At 40.5% G+C, this 25,539-nt stretch overlaps 1 protein-coding gene across 2 annotated transcripts in view; it reads left to right on the top strand.

Annotated features, from left to right (window-relative positions):
- LOC146136874 (zinc finger MIZ domain-containing protein 1-like) overlaps positions 1 to 25,539 on the top strand; it is a 57,360-nt gene that overhangs the window by 19,438 nt on the left and 12,383 nt on the right. For both annotated transcript variants that reach the window (XM_083395523.1, XM_083395524.1), the window contains exons 3-9: positions 497 to 602; positions 11,042 to 11,207; positions 11,609 to 11,939; positions 12,736 to 12,870; positions 23,191 to 23,445; positions 24,045 to 24,293; positions 24,742 to 24,874. In XM_083395523.1, the coding sequence (XP_083251649.1) occupies positions 497 to 602; positions 11,042 to 11,207; positions 11,609 to 11,939; positions 12,736 to 12,870; positions 23,191 to 23,445; positions 24,045 to 24,293; positions 24,742 to 24,874 (1,375 nt within the window). The remainder of the gene's footprint in view (positions 1 to 496; positions 603 to 11,041; positions 11,208 to 11,608; positions 11,940 to 12,735; positions 12,871 to 23,190; positions 23,446 to 24,044; positions 24,294 to 24,741; positions 24,875 to 25,539) is intronic.

Below are 25,539 nucleotides of genomic sequence, written 5' to 3'. Positions count from 1 at the left end.
TCGGCTAAGTTTATTTTCAAAACCGGTTTATTAAATGCCGGTTCGGATACAAAATGAGATGCGTTATATCTGAAATGTGGTTCAATAGATCTAGAGAATAATTATTAAATTGCAACTCGTATTTAATTCAAGTTTTGCGACGCATTAAAAATCAAGCATCCCATTATTGAAATATCTTAAAAATAAAAAATGTTTTATTTGATAATTTTTTTTTAAAACTTTCAAACACGACATAACTCAAAAGTTGTGACGTAATGCTGGAGTGAACCGGTTTTGACAGGTTCGGGTTCGGTTAAAGTTCGAACAAAATTGCCCAAAACCGAAAAAAAAGTTTTGGTTAGAGTCCGGTTCGACTGCCTGTTGGGAACTGCCGGCAAATCGTGTGAGAATAAAAATTGCTGTTCTTTGCTTTTCGAACCTGCTACCTTTTAAAAGTAAATGTTGAGGCAAATTTCGCACATTTTCGCGCAAATTAACGCTCTGCCTTCCTTTTCAGGTTGTAAGTGACGTAGCAGGCAAGCCCGGATATGACCTTGACCTCTGCTATCGGCTGCTGGCCACGTGCAACGATCATCGCGACAAGTTCCCCCCAAACTCGGCATGTAAGTCGTACAAGCAACACTCCGCCAATTTAAGGCTAGAAAAGTTTCCAGAAACACAGGGATTTTGTTGCGCATTGATCACGACTAAAATATATATAAAATGAAACTTTATAAAAAAGAAAACTTTATTTTCTGCCACCGTGTACCTTTTTTTCATTATGCTCAAATAAGCAAATTGGGCGAAATTAAAGCGTTCAAAGGTTTAATTTTATTTAGTTATTAAGCCATAAATTGCTTTCGCGTTAAAAGTTTAATAACCTTCAATTGTTAATAATCGACTGTTTTTCTGTTAAATTTAACTCTTAAGGTTGAATTGCTTATGTTGGAGACAAATAAAGGTTGTCAATTTATATATTATTTAACATCGCTTGAAATAGAGGCTAATTTTTTTTGTTGCGCATTGATCGCGACTAAAATATATATAAAATGAAACTTACACTAAACTAAAAAAGTGAATATGCTGCAATTTACCTCAAATTATTTACGTGATGTACGATTAACGGTTTATGAAATGTAGTTCGACGTTCTTCGCAGCCAAGCCGTATGTTACGAATTTATGACGTCATGTTTTGTAACTAATTTTGTTTTTGTCCGATACTGGACATTTTAATTCGATGCCGATACACGATATTTTCGATAAAAGTATCGCGAGCCGATCCGATACCAATGACGTCATTGCTATGCTCAAACATTGAAACGTTTATTTTAAGGTTTTAGGCCAAAATTTGACTTTTTAATGTATAAATATCTGCACTGGGTCGTAAAAACTGAAATTTCCATACTAATTCGGTGTCAGATCTGCGCCGATACCACTCTAGTATCGGACAAGTACCGATACTACCACTTGGTATACCATTAACTCGAAAACGACGATCCTTAAATAGCCGAGATCACGAGTTTGAAATTTAACGCAGACTATAGGGATTTGTTCGACTCTTCCGTTGAAGGTTTTTATGTAAAATATCAAGATTCTAACTCGAGGACAGCAACATACTCTAGCAAAGCTAGCAATTTAGGTCAGACACAATAAACAGATCTGAAAAGATATATATATATATATATTTCGCCCACAAAGGCATCGTCAGTACATATATATTTTGAGATCTGTTCATTGTGTCTGACCTGAATTGCTAGCTGTGCTAGAGTATTTTGAACTGTTACTGATCAGGAATTAAGGTCGACATTTATCTTGCAAGGGTCAAGGTGATTTCTATAGTTCACATATTCAGTGCAACATCTAACACAAGGATATCTAACTGAGCATCAAAAGGTAGAGGTTGTAGTAAGACTTATTAAAAATTTCAAGGCCCATATAAAAGTATAGAGAATATTAAAAGTAAATAAAAAGTAATTAAAAAAACCCATACAAGTTCAAAATGATACCTACTCCTGCATGGGCTTTGACATTCTTGCCACGTTTAACGTTGCACGCGAACCACGCGTTGTAATAACTTGCCAGGAGAATGCCTGCTTCACTTAAATTGCAAAAAAAGGCGATGCGGCGATTTTTACAGGCGGCATACGAAAAAAATCAGGTGTCATCCCTTGCGGTTGTTCCAGTTGTATAGCATTCGGTTTATCGAGCAAGGGAAATTAAGGTTGGTCGCGAAGTCATTTTCCGATTGCGGTAGCCGATACCTCGAAGATCAAAGGCGACTTGCAACCCAACGACATGCTCGCGGGGCGCCATAGCAGCCTATATCAACATAGTGTACCTGGGAGAAAGCGCCCGCGATTCAAGTTTTGTTTTGACGCGCCTTTAGTTTGCTTTTTGCTTCTTGATTTTTAGCAGAAAATAGTTAGTTTCGCCGATTTCAAATTGCACTAGTGAACGCCAGGTCCTGGCGAATTTACATTGAGATTTAAAGCCGGTTTATTCAATGAAATAACATCCAGCCACTAAATTTTAAAGTGTATACTTGGTTGAATTTATTTCAGCACCCAAGCTATCATTTGCAAACCCAGCAGGGTGGCGTCCAAATCACAGCAAAAATAGCACTCGAGAAAAAAAAAACAAAGTGTAAACAATATTGTCGTAAATATGTAAACAAAGTTTGTAAACTTCAAACCCGCCCCTTAACTATGACAAGTATTTCCGAACTATTTTACATTTAAATTGGCGTCCTTTAAGTGGCCAGGACGTTTTTCTGTCGTCCGTTCAACGAACCGAGGCCCGCTTTTAACATTAAGCCTAAAAGATTGACACACTCGACAATAAATCTCCAAGCCGTTATACAGCTTCGTCTGGCTTGCAGATGTGCGCACGTATTGTTTACAAATAAGCCCTTGTCGTCAGCTTTTCCCTCCTTATGCAATGTCACGGCGTGCCCCCAGCGGAATATGATTCAACTCGGACGGCACGAGCCTTCTTAATAATGCATATTGCAAATACCAACGACTTGACTGCGGCCTGCACTGCGCATGCGCTGAACGTCACGTCTACGAATAGCTTCATTGCGCTTGTTAACGGCGACCTTTTTTTAGCCAGTTTTTTTATTGCAAGTCCGCTTTTCTTAATTAACAGTCGACCATTCGCAAACATGTACTTTTGCGTGGCCAAGTAGAACATTTCAAGTATGGTGTTGATCTATATTTTTGGGCCAAATGTGTGGCACGGACATGCGACCACAGGTGCGCGGCCCTCAGGGGTTGGGTGCAATAGGCCATTGGCCTATGATCACAAAAAGACATCAAGATCATGGTTTGGTGTCGCTGTTGTTATAGTGATTCAGAAAATTACTTGAGACATGTAATTATACTAAAATATGTTTTATTTGGTACAACACACCACCAGGTTTGATGTGCAGGACTTGCAGAAGGCGTCGAAGCGTTTTACCTTTTTTTGTACAGTACTTGCACTAATTGGATCGCCAGCTTGTGTATTGCAAGCTCAAACACTCCCTATTTTTATCACAGCGTCTTGTATTTTGACGATGTAGCCCGCAAAACCAGCAAAGAGTTTTTTCGATGCCCGGTTTTCTTCCGACTTAGAATAGGATTCATGGCTATCTGTTCCATTTTGCGATATTTTCTTGTGTTAGCACATTCTAAGCGAATGGCATGTAGCCTTTTGTTTAAACGTACACGGGTGTGTGAAAAGGCTATACAAGCGAAGCTGGAAATGAAAGACGAAAAATGGCGCAATTTCACGTACAAATTAATATGCTGCTGCTGCCAGGCATTGTTTTAATTGGAAAATTGCTCTTCCGGCAAAACTTCATTACAGTGCCAACGTTTCGTTTACCTTTTCGGGCAATCTTCTTGGGGCAATACAATTGCAACTATAGGCGAAAAAAATATATATAATACTGCACAAACAACAAAAGAAAACCAACAGTGGACCCCGTTCTAAAGAATGTACAAGTAAATGTAAAGAAAAAGGCGTCTTATCGCATAAAAACTGTGACGTAATACCTCGTTCCATCAAACACACAACGGCACACAACACACATCAACAAGACACCAAGTTATTGCGTGGAGCCAGGCACGCGCTCCCGGGCAGGCGCCCAATCTTATCGCTGCGCGCTCAAAGCGTAATCTTGTGACGTAGCTATGACGTAGTTCGACCACGATCAGTGATAATATCGAACGATGTTGCTGGGCGATCGCGTGGCGACGGAAGGTCAAATATCCTTGGCGAATAAATGATAAAATATAACCCTTAACGAAGTGCTTTATCCTCGCAATATTAGGAACTAATTGCATTTTTTTTAATCAACGGGAAATTGAACTCAACGATTTTGAACATTTTCGCAGATAATAAGGTAATTTTAGTGTTACTAACAACCAACAAAAATGTACATATTCGTGTAAGCATTCCCTAATATTTAAATGCAAAATTTACATCCTTGATGCTATTTTGTAGCAAAATAAGGTAAACGATGCAATTTTTCTATATTGTTTAAGCGTTGATAATCTCAAAGTTTAGATGTGGATAATCTCAAAGTTTAAAATAACACAGGATAATCTCAAAGTTTAAAATACAGTTTCTGCACGCAAATTGCATTCGAGATTTATTCCAAGTGGTCAATATGTGTCCGAATTAGAGTGGCCTGATCGAAATTTATTCTTAAACATTTAATTATCTCGTGACCGTCCGTTTGCTTTGCCGTCCACCATCGGTTTGTTAATCACCCACTTGTGTGACGTCACTGCTTCCGCCGCGTCATTGCGACAACTGGAAAGCGCTCGTGCGCTTGTCAGTAATTACTTGATGCATGAGACAAACTGTAGCAAAAGTAGCAGCGAAGGAGTTTGAGCGTTTTTTTAAGAGAAGGCGCCAGTCGCCTATTTTAACCAAGCTCCTTTCTTTTGAAAAAAAAACATCTTTCAAATTATACCCTAAGATTTCAATTGGGCCTTCATGATCCCAAAGACCAGCTTACGTAGGGGTTAATGGACCCCAGTTTAAGAACTCCTGGTCTGCTGGAACGTTTGCTCATCATATTTGCCTCTTTATTCTTCAAAAAAATTCATTTTTTTTGCAGATTTAAAGAAATAAACGCGCAAGTTGAACGAGTTTGGCTTAATATTTTGCATCCAACCCACTTGAAGGTGACCAGGTACCGGGATCAATCACATAACAATCTATTGGACTCCAACTGTATCAAATATGCAGTTTTCAAAATGTTTACACGCGCAAGACACAGTAAAAAACATGTTTATGCGCCAAAAGCCAACAGAAATCAAAGTTTTTCGAGCTTTGGCTAAAATTCCTCGATTCTGTGTGAAACTATTTTAGCATCCCGCGTGTTACTTATCGCAAGTCCCGCGACGTCACATTTCGTAAGCAACTAATATCTGACATTCCTAGTGGAGGCAATTCTATATGAAACGCAAGCAAGCAAAGAACCAAAAAAAACTCAGAAAAGATTGTCGGCTGCCTTAGTTCTTCAACAGCCCTTTTTCCGTGTTTTCTTTATTTTGTTTTCCTCAAAAGTCGACAGACACCTTCGCCTAAACTAGCGCGTGTGGCCGAAAGAAATACCCCCCCCCCCCCCCCACACACACCCTTTTCCCCAAGAAACGAAACGACGCCGGCATTAATCATAGCGCCCGGAGCCGCAAGCAGGCTCGTAAATAATTTAGCGTCAATTAATCGATTGGATTCGCTTGCTCGCGAACCTGCCGTGTGGCCTATTCTGTTCCATCTTTTGCGCGCCTGTCGAGAAGCGTTAAAGGATAAGGCGATAATGTCGCCATTTTTTGCTGCCCGGCCCTCGTCTAGAAATAGTGCGATATTGCCCCCCCCCCCCCCTAAATTTATGCCTGTAAAAAATTTGGGCAGGTCGTTCAAGGGTTGAAACTATACAAACACATTTTTAAGTTATTGCGTTTTCGATCAGCGTTTTAAATATGACTTGTTGTTAACTCAGTCGTTACCCCTGAGTAGAGTTTGATGAATTTTACTTAACCCCGTTTAAATATTCTGTAAAAGTTTGGCCGGCAATTAATTAATCAAAAATTGAGCAGAGATGACTGATGTATTGAATTCAAGTGAAGATAAAGAATAAAATGCGTTCAAAAATTTTTTTTTGTACTTATTAAACTGACCACCTAGTAATTGCCAAATCACCCCTTTGCGAGTAATTAACCACGGGTTTAAAGCACTGATTTAGCTGATGTGTTTTTATCACTGATCGTAACGATTTCCTGAATATTATTGTTTGCTTTCCAATGCTTTAGTCGTTAAATGTATGATAAACAACGCGGCTAATTACTGTCCGTAGACGACAGCTGCTAACATGGCGTGTAACCAGGTAAAGTGCATAACGGTGCACGCATTTCGAACATAAATAGAAGTGTCATCAAATAGATTAGCGTACTTTTTTCATCAACTATCGACATCGAAAGAGAATATTCGTAAGAAAACAAGTTTCCGTGTAAGCTTTTTAGAAACACTACAGTTTTTTTTTGACGTCAAATAGGATCCTCGAAACATTCCAAGTCAAAACATTCAAATGACATCGAATATATTAGATGTTTACGTTCGGTAAAGTTATTTTTTTCCTGTGAGAAACCGCTGTAACCGCAAAATTGGGGTAATTTGACATTCAAAACGTACATAATATGAAATAAGTACATAATATGATATATTTTACATAATATGATATAATGATATATTTTACGCGCATATTTTTGGTTTTACGCGCAATATTTTTTTTTTGTGAATCTTAAGTTGAACACACACTTCTACTAGTCATTTTTACTTATTCATTAATCCATTGCTGGTCACGCCTTTACAGAATTTAAACGGTGTGAAAAAAAAAGTTCTATACACTAAGTTTCTGCTTCTCGGCCCACCGCTTCTAAGCGATTTCGGTAGCGGCGAACCACAAGCTTCCTTTAATGGGGTTCAAGGCCTCGGCCCGTGACCGCTGTTCAGTCAGAAACAGGGAGAAAACTTGTCTTACACCGTGTTTGCTTACACAGTACAGTACCGTCGCCCCTCTGCACGACCAGGAATGCTTGATCTGATAAAATCGACCGCACGTTTAGCTCCGAGGCTCGCCACTGCCGCATGCTTCTGCTGGATTGCTGCCATTTGAAGTTGTCGAGCGGCTTGCTTGTATATTTGCATAAGCCCTATCGCAACTTGGAGGGTCGAAACACGTCGCTGTATATACCCAAAGTTTTCGTGTTGCCTTTTAAGACTGCCCCATATTGCCGCCTTGTAATTAACTCCTGTTCTGTCAGTTTTTTACCTGGGCTGCTTATGCATAAGAGCACACAAGTGCAGTTGAGGCCGGCAAATTGGCTTGCAATTCCTAGCGGTTAATTGGCCTTTTTGTTCGCGTGTAACTAGGGGTTTCCGATAATATCGGATCGGACAAACGCCGTATACCAAGTGATAGTATCGGTTCTCGTCCGATACTATCATGGTATCGGCACCGACCCGATACTTAAATAATATTTCGAACATGAATAATGGTTCAATGCAGTGATTTCTGCCTTGAAAGTTACATTTAGCAAAAAATTGTAGGTTGACAGCTGAAAGAAACCAAGCTGCCAAACGCTAAATCGACCTTTTTTATATTAACCTGGCAAAACTTCTTTTGAACATTTTAATTTCATATATTTTGCTTGTTTAAGCATAGTACTGACATCATTTGCTATCCGAGTCGTCCGAAATATCGAGTATCGGTATCGGATTCAAATGTCAAGTATAGGAAATCCCTATGTGTAACATAACTGCCAGGTTTTCGACCATCTTCATTGTTGGTTCAACGGCTGGCAGACGTCGTTTGAACCTAACTGAACCCCGACCTCGGTCCGTGGACGTTCAACCAGTTTGTTTTTGTCTAGCACTTTCCAGATTTTGCAAGCCGCTGAATTAACTGTCTGACGCAACAGCGGTTTGTCGTCTTCAATTGAACTTACTACAGCAACATACGCGCAGGTGTTAAAACTGGTATTCGTGCCCTTAATTACCAATATGTTTTCCTTTGGCGCCTTTTGTCCAAGAAAATTAGAAGAAAAAAACGTGCAGGTGAAGAATGTTGGGTTTGATTCTCATTCCACGTTACAAACAATATTGACAATACAACGGTAAACAGAACCGTCGTCATCACGCTTTGCACCCCTGACAGGCATTTGATTAGGTCTAAATTTGTTATCAGTTTATGCGGAACTTTACAATTTGAACAATTCCCACAACCGAAGAGTGTAAACTGCTGTCGTAAAACTGCTGTGTTTTTAATTCGTTTTACCAAAAAATGGCAGTACCTTCGGCGGCTGTATATTTCTTGCCAAAATAAACGGAATTACGTAGCGTCGAAGCCGTCGCGGCATTCTTTCGGGCGTCGCCGTTGCAACGGTTCTTGTCCCCGGGCATTTGCAATAAACTTTTATGCTGCTACCGTCGTTTCGCGGCGCCCGCTCGCTAATCTAAACAAACTGCGTGTCAACACGGACCCGGCTCGTGTCTTGTGTCCAATCACCTCCATTGTTGCTATACTCGCACAGCTTTGGGAGATACTTCTATCTAAACCAGCGGTTCCAAATATTTTCTAAAAAATTTGCCCAGTGGACCCTTTGCAATTGTTTTAATATTTCGCCAACCTATAAAAATTCAAGCGTCAGTTAACCCATGTTTCTTGTAATTACACTTGTTCAATCACTATTTTCTAATGTAACAACTTTCTAACTAATTTAAAAGATTCGCTGATAGCAGGTAGTACAGCATAATAGATGCTTTATTATTGAATAATAAAGTATAACTAAAGACTAAGAATAATGAGATACATTGGCTAAAGCATAATGTGCACAAACTTAAAGACTAGTTCTCATTGAGGAAACTCTGAAACTGCGGTACGGACCCCAGTTCGGGAACAGCGCTGATCTAAATAAATCTAACCTATCTAATTTCTGCAGTCGGTCACCCAACCAAATCAAACTGCGGACCATGTTTGGATCACCACTACACGTGGATTAAAGCTTAAGCGTTCAACAGATTGGCCGTATTTACGTCCGATGGATGTCGTCCATACCCGAAAAGAACTCTGTGATTGTTAAAATAGACTTAACTGTAGTGGATTTCACGTCGCAATTGGAATATATATATAAAAGTTAAAACTAACAAAGCATCTAATCGGGGTGAACCTGACAAGAAACAATAGCGCTTAGAGTTACCACTGGTGACAGCGTTTCTTTCCTGATAAATTCACCTGAAGTGTGATTTTAAAAATTCACCGAAATACTAGGGAAGCCAAAAGGGGTCAGTTAGTGTTTTAGATATTGTTTCACTCTTTATGGTATATGACTGATTTTAGTAAAAATGCAAGTATTTTTTTCGGCTTGAGTGAAAAGGGTTTATGTTACTCCACAAAAAGGATTACGATTTCGATAAAAAAGTCAATAATCTTCTGATTACTGCAAAATAATCTTGGAAAGCTAGCAATTCAGGTCAGAAACATTAACCAGATCTTAAAAGATATATATATATATTTCGCCAACTAAGGCATCGTCAGTATATCTGAATAAAACCAAACGCAACAGTATAAGAAAGAGTCAGAAACATTAAAGATTAAATAAAACGAAGTAAAATAACTAAAATATTAAAGCTTTTAAATAGCAAATTTTAATTATTTTACTTCGTTTTATTTAATCTTTGGGGTCAAGGTGATTTCTATTATTCACATATTCAGTGCAACAATCTTCTGATTAGATTTAAAAAAATAAAACGAAAGTCATTTTTGCGTTGTTATAAAATACATCGATGTACACGTAACCATAAGAACTGCCTTTAAAGTTGCTCAGTTCTTTTAACTTGAACCCATTTAAAATCAACCGTAAATATATTGATCTTGAATTAAACAGAGTTGTTGTTTGATGACGTCGCATTTTTTTCGCCAAAAGTTGTTTGTCAAAACATTCGTTTTGAGATTGGTTCTTGAACGGGTTTCAAGTGTAACGTGTATCCAGACACGATTTGCTCGGCGTTAATTGCTCAATTTGTTTGGCCAGTGCACGTTTAAAACCCGACTCGAAAAGTGAATGTAGGAGAAAGGTGGCCAACCGGTTTGTAACGCCCATTAAAACCGTGTTTTCACGTATACACCAAATAAATTGTTTGCTGTGACTTTCCACTAGCTTCCGCAGCCTGGTCAAGTGACTATGTGTAATCTATCAATAATAAACTAACACAAGGATAGAACGCAGTTTGCATTTACATGTCGTTTCATATTTTGAATAGTTGGTAGGGGGAAGCTAATTTTGTGCGATTGATCGTCGATAGCACCTTATCATAGTCAAACGTACCAACTAAACCATTTTGTTTTCAATTCCACCCTAACAAACCCAAACACTCTAAATTTCTCCCTAGAAAAAGTCTCGCAGTATTCAATATTGTTTTGAATTGTTGCTTTGATGTTTCTTGCTGACAGAAAAACAAACCTTCAGTAAAACAGGCGACAAAGTTTGCTGGTCACAGGCAACAGAACGCAGAGCCTCTAGACTAGATAAATAGCTGTAATTGTGAAGAAACTACACGATTATGGGCCTAACAGGCTCTTTATAATACCATTTGTCATTACAGTTCAGTGAGATTTTTATTGCGCAGAAGTGATATTATAACCTTGTTTTTTCATCCATTTTTCCTCCTTAATTCCTTTCTGGAACAATTTTCCTCCCCAAATTTTCTTCAAGTTAGCCACTAGGCAGACCACTTTTCAAAACCGTTAACTTTATCATTTTGAGTACGTGAAAACAGTTACCCATTATTCACATGTCCTTGTTAGATATCGGTAAAAATTCTAAACAGTATTTTAACTCCATTTTTCACAGCCATTCTTTAATAAGGACGACGAGAATTGCTCCCTTTTTTAAATAAAAAACTATTACCCATTATTGCATATCCTTGTTACATATCCGTAAATTAAGTGAAGAAGAAGCTGCTAAATAAAATCCAAACAATATCGTAATTATTCTCTTTTTTACAGCCATGCTAGCCATGTGGCTCCACAGCGTGCAAAAGATTGCCACACTTCAGCACCACAATCAACGTGACGTCATCAAACCGGGTGGAGTGGCGTCAATGCCGCTCCCGGTTCCAGGGGGCATGATGGAACCAAAGGGCCACTACAACCAGTCGCACATGGGCAACCGGTGAGTTTAGCCACTACGAAATAACTGCTTCTGGGTTGCCATCCAATTTTATTCTTCACTTTTTCACGAAATGCCGAGCCTGTAGATTTTGCGTCTAACAATGCTTTTTTACCTTATACAACATAACTTAAAGGCTTGAATCCCTGTAAGTGTAGGGGATATAATAAATTTGAGGTTCCGAAAACTTTGGGAAAGCCAAGAATTTTGGGTAAGTCCACTATACGAAAGAACTACAAATCTCTCGGGGTTCCAAACAAATTGTATTCAAACACATTGTGTGCAAATTGTAATTGGTTATAATACCTTCGAAGAAAACCTTGAGACGGCAACGTTTTAATAAACATACAAAAAAACGCCGGCAGCCATCTTTCCAACTGAACCAACTCGTGTTTCAATTCTAGCGGCTGGAGCCAGGGCGGACCGCCGGGGCCGGCGCCCAATCAGCACCCCTCGCTGTCGGTGATCACCACCGTTTGGGGGGTGTCGACCACCCAGACTCCCCCGGTGCCGGTCAACAGTCGTTCCTGCTCCACATCCTTCTCCCAACAGCAGCAGCTGGGCGCTGGAGGTCCGGATCAAATGAACGGCAACTTCGGGCACGGATACCAGGGGATGTACCAAAAGGGGGGCGCGGGGAATTACCACGGCCCCTCCCATGGCATGTACCCCAACAGGGGCATGGGGTCGGCGCGCTTCCCGGGTGGCCCCAATCACCACATGGGCAACGAACAGGTGAGGTTTTTGGTTTTTCGTGTTGGAAAACACTCGGGAAAAACGAAACAATGCAGTTAAAATTGTGAGAAAACAGCAAAAGAGCATAAGCTTCTTTGCACGTGCAGTTAATCTTTTTTTACTTTGTTTTGGATTTTTTACCCGAATTTTGATTGTTTGTAATTAGTTTTTACTTATCCTGTGGTTTTGCCCTTCCTAGAGACTTTTCTCTAAACACGCATCCAACTTGTGGTCCAAATATTTATATTTTTGCTGATCCAATACTAGGGGCTTCTATTCCTTATATGATATGGTATAGAAACTCTCCCTGAAAAACGAAAATCAAGCGGTCTGTGCTATCTATCTAAGTTAATGTTGACTGATAATTTACATGAGCCGAAGCGAACCTTCCTCATCTAGTATAATACAATAATCATTTAATATGAAAAAAATACTAAGTCATCCCACAGCTCAAGTATAGCAAGTGGCTACTATGAGAACTGATTCAAATTTTACACCGTAACTATTGTTCCGTGATTATGTTTTAATTGTACTTTGATGTGATTTTAGCGAATGTGGGGTGTAGTTACGGGTAAAAAGGTGCTGACTCTTTAAGACGAGAGCCGACGGCTGCTTAAGTCGCTTACACTTATCTTGTAGGTTTCTGACCCCCAAAGGACAAGCCGCTAAAATAACTGTCTTTAACTTTACTCAACTCCGCTAAAATAACTGTCCTCAAAACCGTTTTTCCACTAAATCAAAACGTCCACAATGTACACAAGTTTTTGAGGCACTGATTTAAACGCTTTCTCCGCAGAGTCACCCACCTGCAGCTGCCGCCGCCGCTGCTGCTGCCGCTGCTGCCGCCGCTGCCGCAACGGCCACCGCAACGGCCACCGCAACACTGCTGAACGAGCCGCAGGACCACGGCCGAATGAACTATAACGACGGGGTAAGTTGTGCTCCTCGAACGAAATCGTCAGTTGGAAAGAGACTTTAAAGCAGGGGTTCCCAACCTTTTTTACACCGTGGCCCCCTTTGGAAATTTTGAGAAATCAATGGCCCCCCAATTTTTTTCAATCATTTAAAAAAAAAACTAGGAAACTTCATTTTAATTAAGAAAACTTCGTAATCTGCATCCTGAAAAAAAAACAGGTTTATACAGTAACCGGTTATTAGAATAATAGAGGGCCATGGCCCACAGGTTGGAACCCCTACTCTTTAAAAATTCAAGCGAATCAGGTTGTAACCCCTGCTTTAAAGGGACGTTTGTCAAGCAAACAGCGCGGTTGCTGTTTAAAGACACTCGAGGGAAAACAGACGCGCCTTTAGGGACGCGATTCAGGCCATTGCCTTGGCAAAAATATTCGCGTCCAGACCCGGGAGCCTAGACGCCACGTCTGCGGACCTTGATTGCAATCAGACTTGATTCGCGGCACCGAACGTCGCTTCTCTGTCTGCGCCTCGCCCTGATTGGCGTGTGCGGTTTTTGCCGGCAGCGGCGGGACGGCCTTGGACGTGACTGTCTCTTTGTGCACACACCACGCTGTTTTACACCCTTTACATCAGTGCTTCTTAAACTTTTTAAGTTTCGTTCTCCCCTAGCATCTATATCCAGATTTCGTTAACCCTTGTCTCATGATTTGATAAAACTATCTCGTCTATATATAACAGCACAATATGACTTAGGTTGTTTCGATTTTTGTTAAGATCAACTCAAGCTAAGTTTTACCATTGCAATGTACAATTTTTCGAGTCCAGAGATATAAAGCTACAAAAAACACAGTCACCAAATTTTTGTGCTTATACACTCAGTGCAAAGCAACTTCACTATTACAATAGGCAAAAAAAACACCAAAAAATAACAGTTCAGTTGTCGATTTACTACTAAGCTATCATACATTTCTGACGGTTCACCCTTATTCACCCGTTTTGGTTGATTCACCCCTGCAAAAATTTTATTCACCCTGAGGTGAACCATTCACCTGTTTAAGAAACACTGCTTTACATCACTGTTTGTAGGTTTATAAGGCCGCTATCTAGTTATTTCCAACGCACTGAAAGTTAAAACGCACATAGACGAGGCATTATCGCGCTGCTGATACCCGTGTATCATCGTAACAAATCTATAATCTTGTTCGCGCTATACTCCAGGGACTTTTCAGTCCACCCTATAGTGAAAAAACATTCGTTAACTATCACGCCGAATGTATTGCTAAATCACGTCGACCTAATCACCTTCTAATAATTTAATTGTAGTTCGTAATCTGCATCCTAAAACTCTCTCGCTCTCGTCTTTGCGGAAACACCGGAGCCAATTTTTCTGTTTTGTGATATTTTGTTTTGGAATGGCAGGCCAAAATAATGGTAATGCGTGGTGGTAGTCTCAAGCAAAAAATGCACAACGCATGGTATATAATTATTGGTCCGACTGTTTAATTCTTTGTGCGCGCTTCATGATAAAAAGTAAAAAAATAAAACAAATATAATAAAAGAATCAGCCTTTTACATTTCAAACCAATAATTTATTTTCAAAAATAGGTTTATATTCGGAATGCAGCAAAAATTGCGCAACACACGATGAAATGTTTCACTAAATCACAAGTGTGCGTTTCATGATAAAAAATTTAGAAAAAAAATTGAAAAAATTGTTATAAAAATCAGCCTTTTATATTTCCAATCTATACATTATGGTCCAAAGCTTAAATTCGTATCGCTAATTCAAGGGCGGCGCTTGAATCGTTCAACAAGCAAAGTGCAGCAGCAGGCGGCTGCCACCCACACCTCACTAACGCCCTTTGATCGGAGCTAAACGTGCCATATCGCCGCCAAATCTTGCCCGCATCACCTGTTGTCAAATTAATTCGGTTAGCAGAGGCCCGGACTCGGGCCCGCGGGCCATTCTGGCCGCCGCGGCCTCCCGAATTTTCGCCTGAGTTTTTGGCCGAGGCTGGGATTCGGGTCTCGCGTTACAGATGTCGCCGAATGATGCTCGTGTCGCGAGACCTTCGTTTTTTCCTCGTGAAAGCGTTTTTTTTTCGAATCAGCTAAGGCGACTAAATGCTGGAATTTTCGGCACTCCTTTGCTACGTTGCTATACCGCAATACCGGAGATTTGCGAATGTTTCACAGACTGTTTTTTGTACGGTCTTCTTTCATACAGTTTTTTTCTTCACTAACCAAAATAAAACAGGAGAGTAAGGGACTAAGGGTGAATGTTTAGTGGCAATTTTTCCTCAAATTGGCCAAAAAGTAGGCCGGGAACATACGAAGTGTCAGTATAATAAGTTCAGATATAGTCTTTAGAAAACGAATTTCCATTTAAGAAGCTGATGCCGCCGCCTCTTGGAGGTAGGGCCTGAGTTAAAACTGCCCATCGGCAGACGCTGAACATTTTTACTTTCTTGTTATAACGTTTGTGCAAAAAAGCGGCAATATAAATAGTAAGTGTAGATTTAGTATTTACTGCCCGCCAAAACAACAGTTTTACCTGGGGGATAATAGCCGAATGCTACCCGCGTTGATCAGTCAAGACCACCGCTAGGTTAATATGCGACACGCTGCTTGGCGCAGTTTGCTAAACTTGTCTGTCGGGACTTGCGGCCAATACAAAGGCAGGCGACTATAATCTACGCCGGCTGTATTCTGCGTTTTGAAAGAAACCGGTTCCTCAACAGCGTTACTGTTAATAACACCTGCGCGACTTGATTTGAAACACTTTATGACACTATTACTTACACCACAGACAAAATAGTAAAAATGTTACCCTTCTGCTGATGCGCAGTTCAAGTCTGGCCCTACCTTCAAGTGGCGGTGACAGCACCTTAATTGTAAATTGGTCGCCTGAGAAATATGCCTGAACATATACTGACACTTTATATATCCCCATGCTACATTTTGGCCAATTCGAAGAAATTATCCTTAAACGGAGTTGCTTGTCCGAAAGACTGGGTCTGAAGATTAACCCGGCCTTCTTTTGCGTCAATGGGAAGGATACAGCCAATAGGAAGGCTTCACTCCTTAATTTGCTCTTTATTTTTTTTTTATTTGGTAAAAGAAAAAAAATTGTTTTCGAAAGAGGAAAAAAAACGTATAGCGAGTGAAATGCAAACTTTCAGGCGTCGTTTTCTTATAATCAACGCCTCTCAGAAGAGCGTTTCTCTTCTCGTCCGACATAAACTGCGAAGGTTGAAAAGAAAAATTCCTGCGCAAATGTAAACTAACCAGTCTGCCTAAATAATCGACCGTCCCAGAATCCGAAAAGCTGTTGCACCTGTGTCAGTTACGCCCGGTTTTAAAGCACTTTCTGTTGAGCGATCAAGCGCGTTACCTGAATGTCATATAAAAAAGTGGACTGTGGGACTAGACTTAACTTCGCAATTGCTCACTTCTTTACTAACCACTACCAATGATAGGACAGTATTCGGATGGCTAGTTTAAAAATCAACTTGAAAAATTTTGTTTTATTCTGTAATATTGTGGCCAAACGAAAGGGAAATCTAAAGTATGGGTGAGAAAGGAGAAATAGTCAACCGTTCTTAGGTTGCCGCGCACTAAAAAATCAAAAAAGTTCGCGGCACACTTCCATACTTAAACAACAACATCAAAACTTAACAATCGTTATTCACCACAATATTAACAGTTTCCCAAAGGATAGGTGCATTTAGGCTTCGCGTGCTTACCTACATGCCTATATGAGTAATATTAACAGAAGATAAGTATTGCGACAAACTTAGGAACACTAGAATGCCCTGGAAACACAGTTTGAGAACCACTGGCCTAACCGTGATCACGGACTCACTGTTTGTTTTCGCATCGTGGTACGAAACTTTAACACGGTTATGATGGTTGTGCACACGCGTACAACATGTGTATGACTTCTCCAGTGCGTTACCTCACCGCCATTTCGTTCCAGGGCGGCGGCGTTGAGTTTATTTGGTTACTTTCGCGCGCGGCACCCCGACGAGGATAATTGGTTTCCCCTTACAGCCTTCCTCGGCCCCAAATTGGTCACGTTTTTCGCCGGGGACGGCGGTGAAAGTTCGACGCTTTTTGAACGCATGACACGCCGCGTTTGAAAACTTAATTTGATTTGATGGTGTCTTCTGGCGTAAAACACATTCGGTCGTGCGGTGCGTGCAAGTATGCTTCAAAGAGAGATTCGCCTACATTTCAGCTAAATCTACCTCACGATTAATATACTGTTGCTGCTAGATCAGCTCACTGGTGGGCCATGGAAGCTTTGTAGGTGGGCCACAGTTTCATTTCACTAATGCACGGTTGAATAAATAATAATCTGTTTTGTTATATGCTCCGCTATTTTTTGTTCTAAACCTTTTTTATAGTTTGTTCTTTCGTAAAAAATTATTGGGCCACAAAATTTATGTGCAACGAAAATGGGCCACGAAAGAAAAAAGGTTGAGAACCACTGTGCTAGATTAATACACTTGTAAAAAACTCAAAGGATTTAAGTAAATTAAAATCTAAAGGATTTAAGTAAATTAAGGATGTCACAATTCCATTTCCTTGCTCGCTAACAATCGTAAGGTATCAATTGTAAAATTCTTCTTCTGACAATAGTTTCTATTAAATGTACCGACGTTTCGTTAACCTATATAGGAAATCTTCATTAGGTCAAATATATGTATAGGTTATCGAAACATCGGTACATTTAATACAAAATAATGCCGGAATAACAATTTTGCAACTGCTACCTTACAATTGTTTGCGAGTGAGAAAGTGGTATTGTGGCCTCCTATATCTATCTATGATCCTGTGAAGATTTTTCAACGTTCAAACACCAAAGCTGAGTCACTTTCCCGAGGTTTGTCATTCCACCCTGGAAAGGTTATCTCGTTTTTTTCAATCCCCCATCCCCATTGCTCCATGCATGTGTATTTTAAGCTTTGCGCAATTTTTCGAACCACCGACGAATTGCCGAACACAATGCCGGCCGCGCGATTTCTGTTTGCAGACGCTCAGAGTCCCGGACACTTCTTTAAAAACTGAGATAAAAAAAAAACTGGGCGCGCGTGGGCTTGGCCGTCGCGATAACATCACAAACCAAATCGTCGGCGCAAATCCCATTGCCCACATCGAACTCTCAACGACCGACCAAGAACTTAGCTCCTTCGGCCACTTTTCTTGGCCGTTTTCAAATTGATAGGCCCACTTTCAGTAACTCATATTTAATTTTAAACCATGTTCGTTTGATAATGTATTTCATTTTGACACTACAATATGTTACTCGTGGAGCCCTGCAGTAATTCAATTCACCATGTGGTCCTACAATCACCAAAAAAAACACACGATTGTGCATGGGCTGTTGCAACGGATTTAAGAGTCTTGCAAAGACACACACATTAAAAAAAATCATACTATTTTACATTTGTGGTTAAAAAAGAGCAAGCCTCAAAGTTGGGGGTTAAAAAAGAGCGATTTGAGGGTAAAAAAGAGCGAGTCCAAAAATTGAGTTAAAAACTGCCTGGAAAGATTTGAAAGCGCGAGTTTTAGGCGGCGTTTTTACGAAAGCGGCCGCACATAGTCGAGAGCCGAGTTCGAGGAATTGATTGATCGACGAACGTCAAACAGCGCCTCTGGAGAAAATCGCGGCATTCCGTTGTAGTCGGTCCCGGGCGCGCCGCTAAAGAAGGCGATTTTTGTTCGAATTCAGAAAGAAAGACATAGAGCATCAGTCATCGAGCAATGCGCCGACTTTGACTGATTCGTCTACTTTTTTGCCGTGTCGCCCTTTTAACTTATTTCACACGCTGTACTGATTGGACGGGGAGTGCAAACGTGTCTATGAGTTGTGTACAATATAAGGGTGAAATTCAAATTATGCCCTGACTCCCGTTTTAGCAACCTAAAAAATAATCATTTTAGCAAAAAAAACCCATATATGCATTGCCCTATGGCGCCTGTTAGTGCATTTTGAAGAAGCGTCTTTTTAAGGTAAAAGTTACTGTTTTGAAACTTTCGCTTCGCATATAAATAAAAAAAGGATGAAAAGGGATAAAAAAGCGGTTTGCCAGACCCCATTATTGCCACAAAAAACCTATAGTTCATTGCAACGAATGTTCGTCGACGTTTCGCCTATCATCGACGTAAAATTTTCTTCGCACCCCCGAATAATGCCACATATAGGGTCTGTCAGCACGGCGCCGCGCCTGGGTGTAATGTTACCGCGTTGTGGTGGCAGCTTGTCTTAGTGGGGTCGGGCTTTGGAAAGGTTGCCCAAACGCGTTATAAGCAAGACAGATCGGTTAAGGATTAGCGCCGAGGCGTGCATTTGATCGCGAACTTAGACCTGGCGCTTTCCTCTTGTAGTTGCTGTAATAACTCGAATAGAATGCGCCGCGGGTAGTGGGGGTTTGGGGGTACTTGCGGTACGTTCTCACCCCTATCTGTTGAAGGCGCGTTGGTAACGAAAAACCGCCGGGATTTGGGTGTTGTTTTTTCAACTTTATTTTAAGGTGTCGGTTTTCTTAGTGTTTTAGCAGGCCGAATCGCGCCAACGCCTCCTAATGCGCTTTTCAAAAGCCGGAGGTCGAACTCGCGGGCATTTCTTGGGCTTTGCAAGTTGCCTTCATTTAGAAAATAATACAACCTTGAAAGAACGTTACCCTTTTTTAGGATTTGATGAATTTCGAACGCCTTATTTTAGCGGTAACCGCCTTTATAACGTTATCGGCAGAACGTTTGTTTTTCTTTTATTTTCTTTTTTGATGCTTTGAAGATATACAAAAAACAAAAAAATAAAAATATTTTTACAAAAAAACATAAAAAAGAAACTTTGAGCACAATGCGTGGAGTTTAAACCGTAATAGACAATAGAAATGTTAAAAATAAAAAAAATATAAAAATATGCGGTTTTCAATTTACGAAAAATATGCAGAAGACTTAAAACGCAAAACTAGGAAGCCCGAGGTATAAAGCACTATGACAATACACAACGTTATGGCGTATTCTAGTACTGCTTTCTGGGCGTTTTTGTCCGAATGTAACTGACGTTTACCGGCTGAAGGTTTCATTTTAAGCAAATTGTGCCTTTCCAAACTGCGCATTGTGGGTTATTAAGCCGGCGTTATGTCCGAGTCGCTTTGTGCTCCGTGATTAAAGTTTAGACTCAACTTCTGCGTTTTTTCCAAACCGCTAAAGCTGTTTTGGAAAAAGAATCTCCCGTCCAAAATAGCCTTTACCCTAAAACTAATGTATTTGTCGTCTAATCCATGCGTCGTACGCTAAGATCAAATATTGTACGAATATAATCCATATTACACAAGAAAATAACTAACAAATACGTTTTTTTTTAATAGGTAATGCTCATGACACCAAATAAAATAAATTACAGTTGTGTCCGTTGTTAAAATTAGTGGCAAATCTCTGCAAAATTCTACAATTGTAACTTAACAGAAATGAAACATTGCTAAAGTACGAAATTACATTCGGTTCGCGAAGAAAACGCTCGGTTAGAAAACGGTCGCATCAATTGGCCGAAAATATGCCGACGAACAGCTAGAAAAGCATTAAAAAGGTCGGGGCCTGTCTCATTTTGGATTGGGCCGTAAAGCGGAGCGACAGGTATAAAACACCCAGGCGAAGTGCGTACGAATCAGACTGACTAAGCGAGCAAAAACGCTTTGATGCCGAAAGTCGCAATGACTTCATGGCTCGCTGTCACGGTTGGCTGCAGAACGAGAGGGCTTAGCAGGTAATGAAGCACTTTGATTTGTCCTGCTTTCTTTTCTACGGGAATCAAAGTCCTGGGTTTTGTTTGGTCGTCTTGTTATTTTTCCTTATTTGTACTTCGCACTTTGAAATTGACTTTTTTCATAAATTAGCTCTTTTCTGGCTTGTAACGGCGACCTTAAAAACCCATTTGAGATTTCGTTGGGTTTTGTCAGTGTTAATATAATTACAGTTTTATGTGTTTTTTTTTCAAGAAGCTGTCTTATAATCTGCGCTGTTTAAAGGTGATGGTTTAAAGGTGACTGTTTAAAGGTGACAACAATTGCGAACACCCAAAAGTATATCTTGCAATCTAAAAACAACTTCCACGCCCGCTTTTAAACGAAAATTAGCGCCTATTAAGACTCCGTGCAATCAATTTGAAGAACTTCGTGCAATCATTTGTTAAGAAGCGCTGTTAAGGCTGCCGTTTATTTTATCGGCTTTTTCTTTTTGGAGTCTGGGGTGCTGCCACTTTCGAAGGGTCCAAAGGGGACAATGATTGATCCTCAACTTAATTGAAACGCTCCGTCGAAACGATAAAACTGAAAAGTTAGAGGCAGCAGCAGCGGCTTGCCCTCAGCTAGCCAAAAATACCGGATCTGGCGATGATCAATGCGCAATGACAAGTGGCTACGATGGATCCGGATTATACCTTGTTTATCCTAGCGATGCACGAGAGATAAGAGCGTCGAAGAGTATTGCTCAGGGTCCGCGTATAGGTGCGACCAGCGCCGCCTAGACTGGTGTCGTTTCACCTACATAGCAAACAGGTATGCTTTTTCAGCTCAGTTTTTAAACCGTTTTCGATTCCCCGTTTCGCGGACAAAAAGCGCCTCCTGTTTTCGATCAGCGTCCTCCCCTTTTTTCCCGCGCTCTCTTTTTGCTTTTCCCCTTTCTCTCTTTGCATTCTCTTCCACGCCGCTGATGCGGACTCGGCTTGGAATGCGGAGCCCCTTGTCGACGCGTTGTTTTGACAGCGACCCGGGCGGGTAGCGATCCATTATCCAATTCCAGCTCACGCCGAGGGCTTGCTGAACTTTTGATCTCGTTTCGTGTTCTGATTTAGCTTTGCGCTTATTGTCGGCCGACGACGGGGTTATAAGTCCTCCGTTGTGGGTTTTGTCGACCCCATTTCACTCCGCCTCTCTTTCCGTTGTTTTCAGCTCTTGGCAACAGGTTGCCTCTAGCCAAAGAAGCATCTTTTTTTAGGAATGCGTGCGAACCGCGACCAGCACATTTGCTGATCGAAAAGGGAAAAAAATCGCGTTTTTAAGACGCGGCGTCCGCAGCTTAGTTAGTCAAACAGCAGACCTTCAACACGTATACGTTTAAAGCTTATAGTCGATTCGTGAAACTCATATACGCTATATTTGTGAACACCTGTTACGCTCTTCGTAGTCACTTAAACGAACTCTATACACGGGATCTAAGTCATTCTATAAATACACCAAACCGTAGCTTTCTAGCACAGCTTTTAATGCCCTTAGGACCATAAACACACATGTGCGAAAATCAGTCTTTAATAGTTTGTAAAGTTCGAATCTCGAATCTCACCATAATCTAAAGCAATTTGTATCGACCAATTCCCTTTAAATCCTATTTACTAATCAAGGATAACCTAAAGGAAACCCGGTGTTCCAGTTTTTATGAAGCCGTTTCCAACCGGAAACTTATCTAATCTTGTATTCTTCTCGTAAACATGGCGTTAACTATACGCCCCCCCCCCCCCACCTTACATTTGGCGGTCCGACCCACCACTCAACCCCCTCAAACACAATTGGCGATGTAAGACCACCCTATCTAAGCTCACGTGAGGTCCGACACCTGTTTACCGGGATCACGACTCTTTTTTGTGTTCGTAATCCCTGGCTGTTTGCGCTAGCTTGCTGACCCCGAACGGGCGAATCGTGGGCGGAAAAACACTTTCGTTATTCGGTCTATTGTCTAGCCTAATTCCTTCTCCGGGCTTGAGGTTGAACAGTAAACATTTTTTTATAACTAACGATTGAAGAAACGCGAAAAAATTTGAAAAATTATTGTCTGTTACGCGGCGTTTTCAACGAGTTTATTATTACGGGATACGTTTTTTTTTTGGAGGGCATTCTATGTAACCTATGTTTTAATTTTATATAATTTTCACCAATACAAAGAGTTGCGAATGCCGCAATATACTCTACAGTCTACAGAAAATCAAACTCATAACCTATACGAGTTAAATTAAGGGAAAAAATAATTAATATACAGAAGAGTATTAACAAAACGCCAATCTTCTTTCGTTAACGTTAGACAGACTGGTAAACAACACAATTTTTGACATTTTGTTATTCTACCTTCACCTTTAAAGGGTTTACAGCTCTGTAAAAAAACGAAGCTTAGACGATAGTCAGTATTTTAACTTTGAACGAAAAACTAAATTTATTTTTTAACATTTCGTTTTTAACATTTTGCTGTCTTAACTTCACGTTTAAAGATTTTCCGTTTTTTTAATTTGAACCTCAGACGATAAATCAGTATTTTAACCTTGAACTTGATTTTCCAGATGCAGGGTGGTCCGGGCAACAACTACATGCCCCACCAGCACATGCCCCAGCATCAGCAGGGGGCTTTCCCACAGAGCTTTCCGGGGGCCTCGGGCCAGAACTTCAACCGTTCGCGGCCCCAGATGCCCCAGCAGTACCAGCGCGTGCCCCACGGGGGTCTGCCGTCGTACCAGGGGCATGGAGGGGCGCCCCCGATGCCCGGGCGCCACCAGGAAGCCCCTATGTGCGGCAACGACATGTATAGCCCCAACCAGGTACTTGAAGCGTTTAAAAAGTTTGTTGCGCGAGAAAACGGTGCCAATTTTAGCGTTTTTACTGAAATCTTTGGTATTCGTATATGATAATATTTTATTGCAGAAACAATTCGTTGCTTCGGCAATACATTAAAATGATTATAAAGGGGGCCCTTTAAAATAAATGATGGGGTAATAACTTCGTACATACATTGTTTCGCCGTTTTTTCATGCAAATTGGTGGTAAATAATCTTTATTTTGTATCTGATTGGATCTTTATTTTGGGTTATAAAAACGTTGTCATTTTGGGCAGTTTTTAATAGTCTGAAGAACTTCAGACATTGACATCGCATATAGTTTTTATGTGAAAAATTGGTGTGAAATAATTCGTGCTGCATTTGAACCTTTAAAAATCAAATTACCAACAAATCCTGTTTTGTCTTGTTCGCCTAAGGATTCCAAAACTTGGATACACATATTAAAATGTAACCTAAAATAGTTTAAGGAACAAGGAAACCTTCTTCTAGATAATCAAGAAAACATTTCGCCAAAGTTTGGACCACTTTATACTTTTCGTATCGCAGCGTTTTTATCCTTATTTTCTATTTTGTAATTTCAGCCGTACGGCCAGCCGCAATTTAACGGGAGTCCATCGACCCAATTCAACAAGCCCCACGACGCCCACCCCCACCATCACCCCCAAGGGGGCGGGCCACAGGGACAGTCGACCCCCGGGTACAGTCCCAGGCCACCGGCGTCCGGCGCCAATCAGTTTTACCAGCAATGCCCCCAACCGATGGGCGGCGAATCCAACTTTTCCTACCAGCATTCCAGCCCCAGGTCTTTCCCGCCCCATTACCCCAACGAAGTGAGTTGCTACTTTGTAACAAATTCTTTTTTTTTTTTTTTTTTTTTTTCGGAAAAAAAATATATTTTTTAATTTTTTGTCAAACTTTTTTTTTGTTTTTATAAAGAATTGTTGCTTTCATTGGTGAAGCGTTAATGTTTTGTTATTATTCTACGAATATAGGAAAATCTATTTATTTTAAATGTTAAAGCTTGCAGTACGAGTCGTACTGTACGATTGTTAACACATTTTAAGTACATCATTTGCCTGATGTTTGTTTACATATTGCTTATTCTTTTTTACATATCAAGTTTAAATAACTATTGGAATATTTTGTTTTGTTTAGTATTAAGTGATTTGAATTCAATTATAATTAAAAAAACAGAAAAAGGATATAAAAAGCTTACCACCTCACTAACGCTAAAAAACGTATATAAAACTAATTACGGTTTATGCTTTACCCACCCAGGTGCGACCCTTGTCATTCCCCAGCAACCAACAGCAGCCGAATCCAATCCCGGGAAACCCTACTCCACCCCTGACCCCCGGCAGTGCCCACAATGTGCCCCCTTATCCGAGCATGGACAAGTTCGAAAAGCAGGGTGAGCACGTTAAAAGACTTAAAATGGCCGCGTTTTGGGCCTGTGAATGGTTACTGAAGACGTTTTCTGTAAAAAAAAAAACAGAATTAAAATTATTGCCAAACCCCAATCCCTGTCAAATTTTACCTTATATGTTTGAGCGGAAGATGCTGGCTGTAGTAAGAGAAAATTCTAAAAAAAAAACACGGACTCATTAATTATCACCAAACGCGAAACCCAGTCAAATTTTACCTTATATTTGGGGTTTAAATTAACAAAAATTTTAGCCCGCACAAAATTTGTAGTACCGTTTCCTACTGCTGAAACATATAAAAAAAAGTTCCGTAGCAACTTTTTTCGAACTCAAATAACCCTTACCTATCCTAGTTTGAGGCTTGGTCGTTCAATTTTTTCTCTATTTTCCTTTTCGCTATTTAACGCACAAAAAGCTGCCAAACAAACCGACCTATATGTTTTGCCCTTTGCGTGCTTTAACTAGCAAAGCTGGCGGCGTTTCTCGAGGCGCAGTTCGGTTGTCATAAACAAGGAATGCTTCGGGTGAATTTAAGACGGGGTTAGCCTTTGAAGTGGCTGAGTAAAACGGCCGATTTGGTGAAAGAACGTGATAAGATCGGCGAATGAGCTCGCCTAAACAAGTGCTCGTCTGGCAGTACACCGCAAACTCA

This window comes from Ascidiella aspersa, chromosome 8, assembly GCF_963924565.1.
Source record: "Ascidiella aspersa chromosome 8, kaAscAspe10.2, whole genome shotgun sequence".
Taxonomy (NCBI): domain Eukaryota; kingdom Metazoa; phylum Chordata; class Ascidiacea; order Phlebobranchia; family Ascidiidae; genus Ascidiella; species Ascidiella aspersa.
This window is presented reverse-complemented; position numbering and strand designations above follow the sequence as displayed.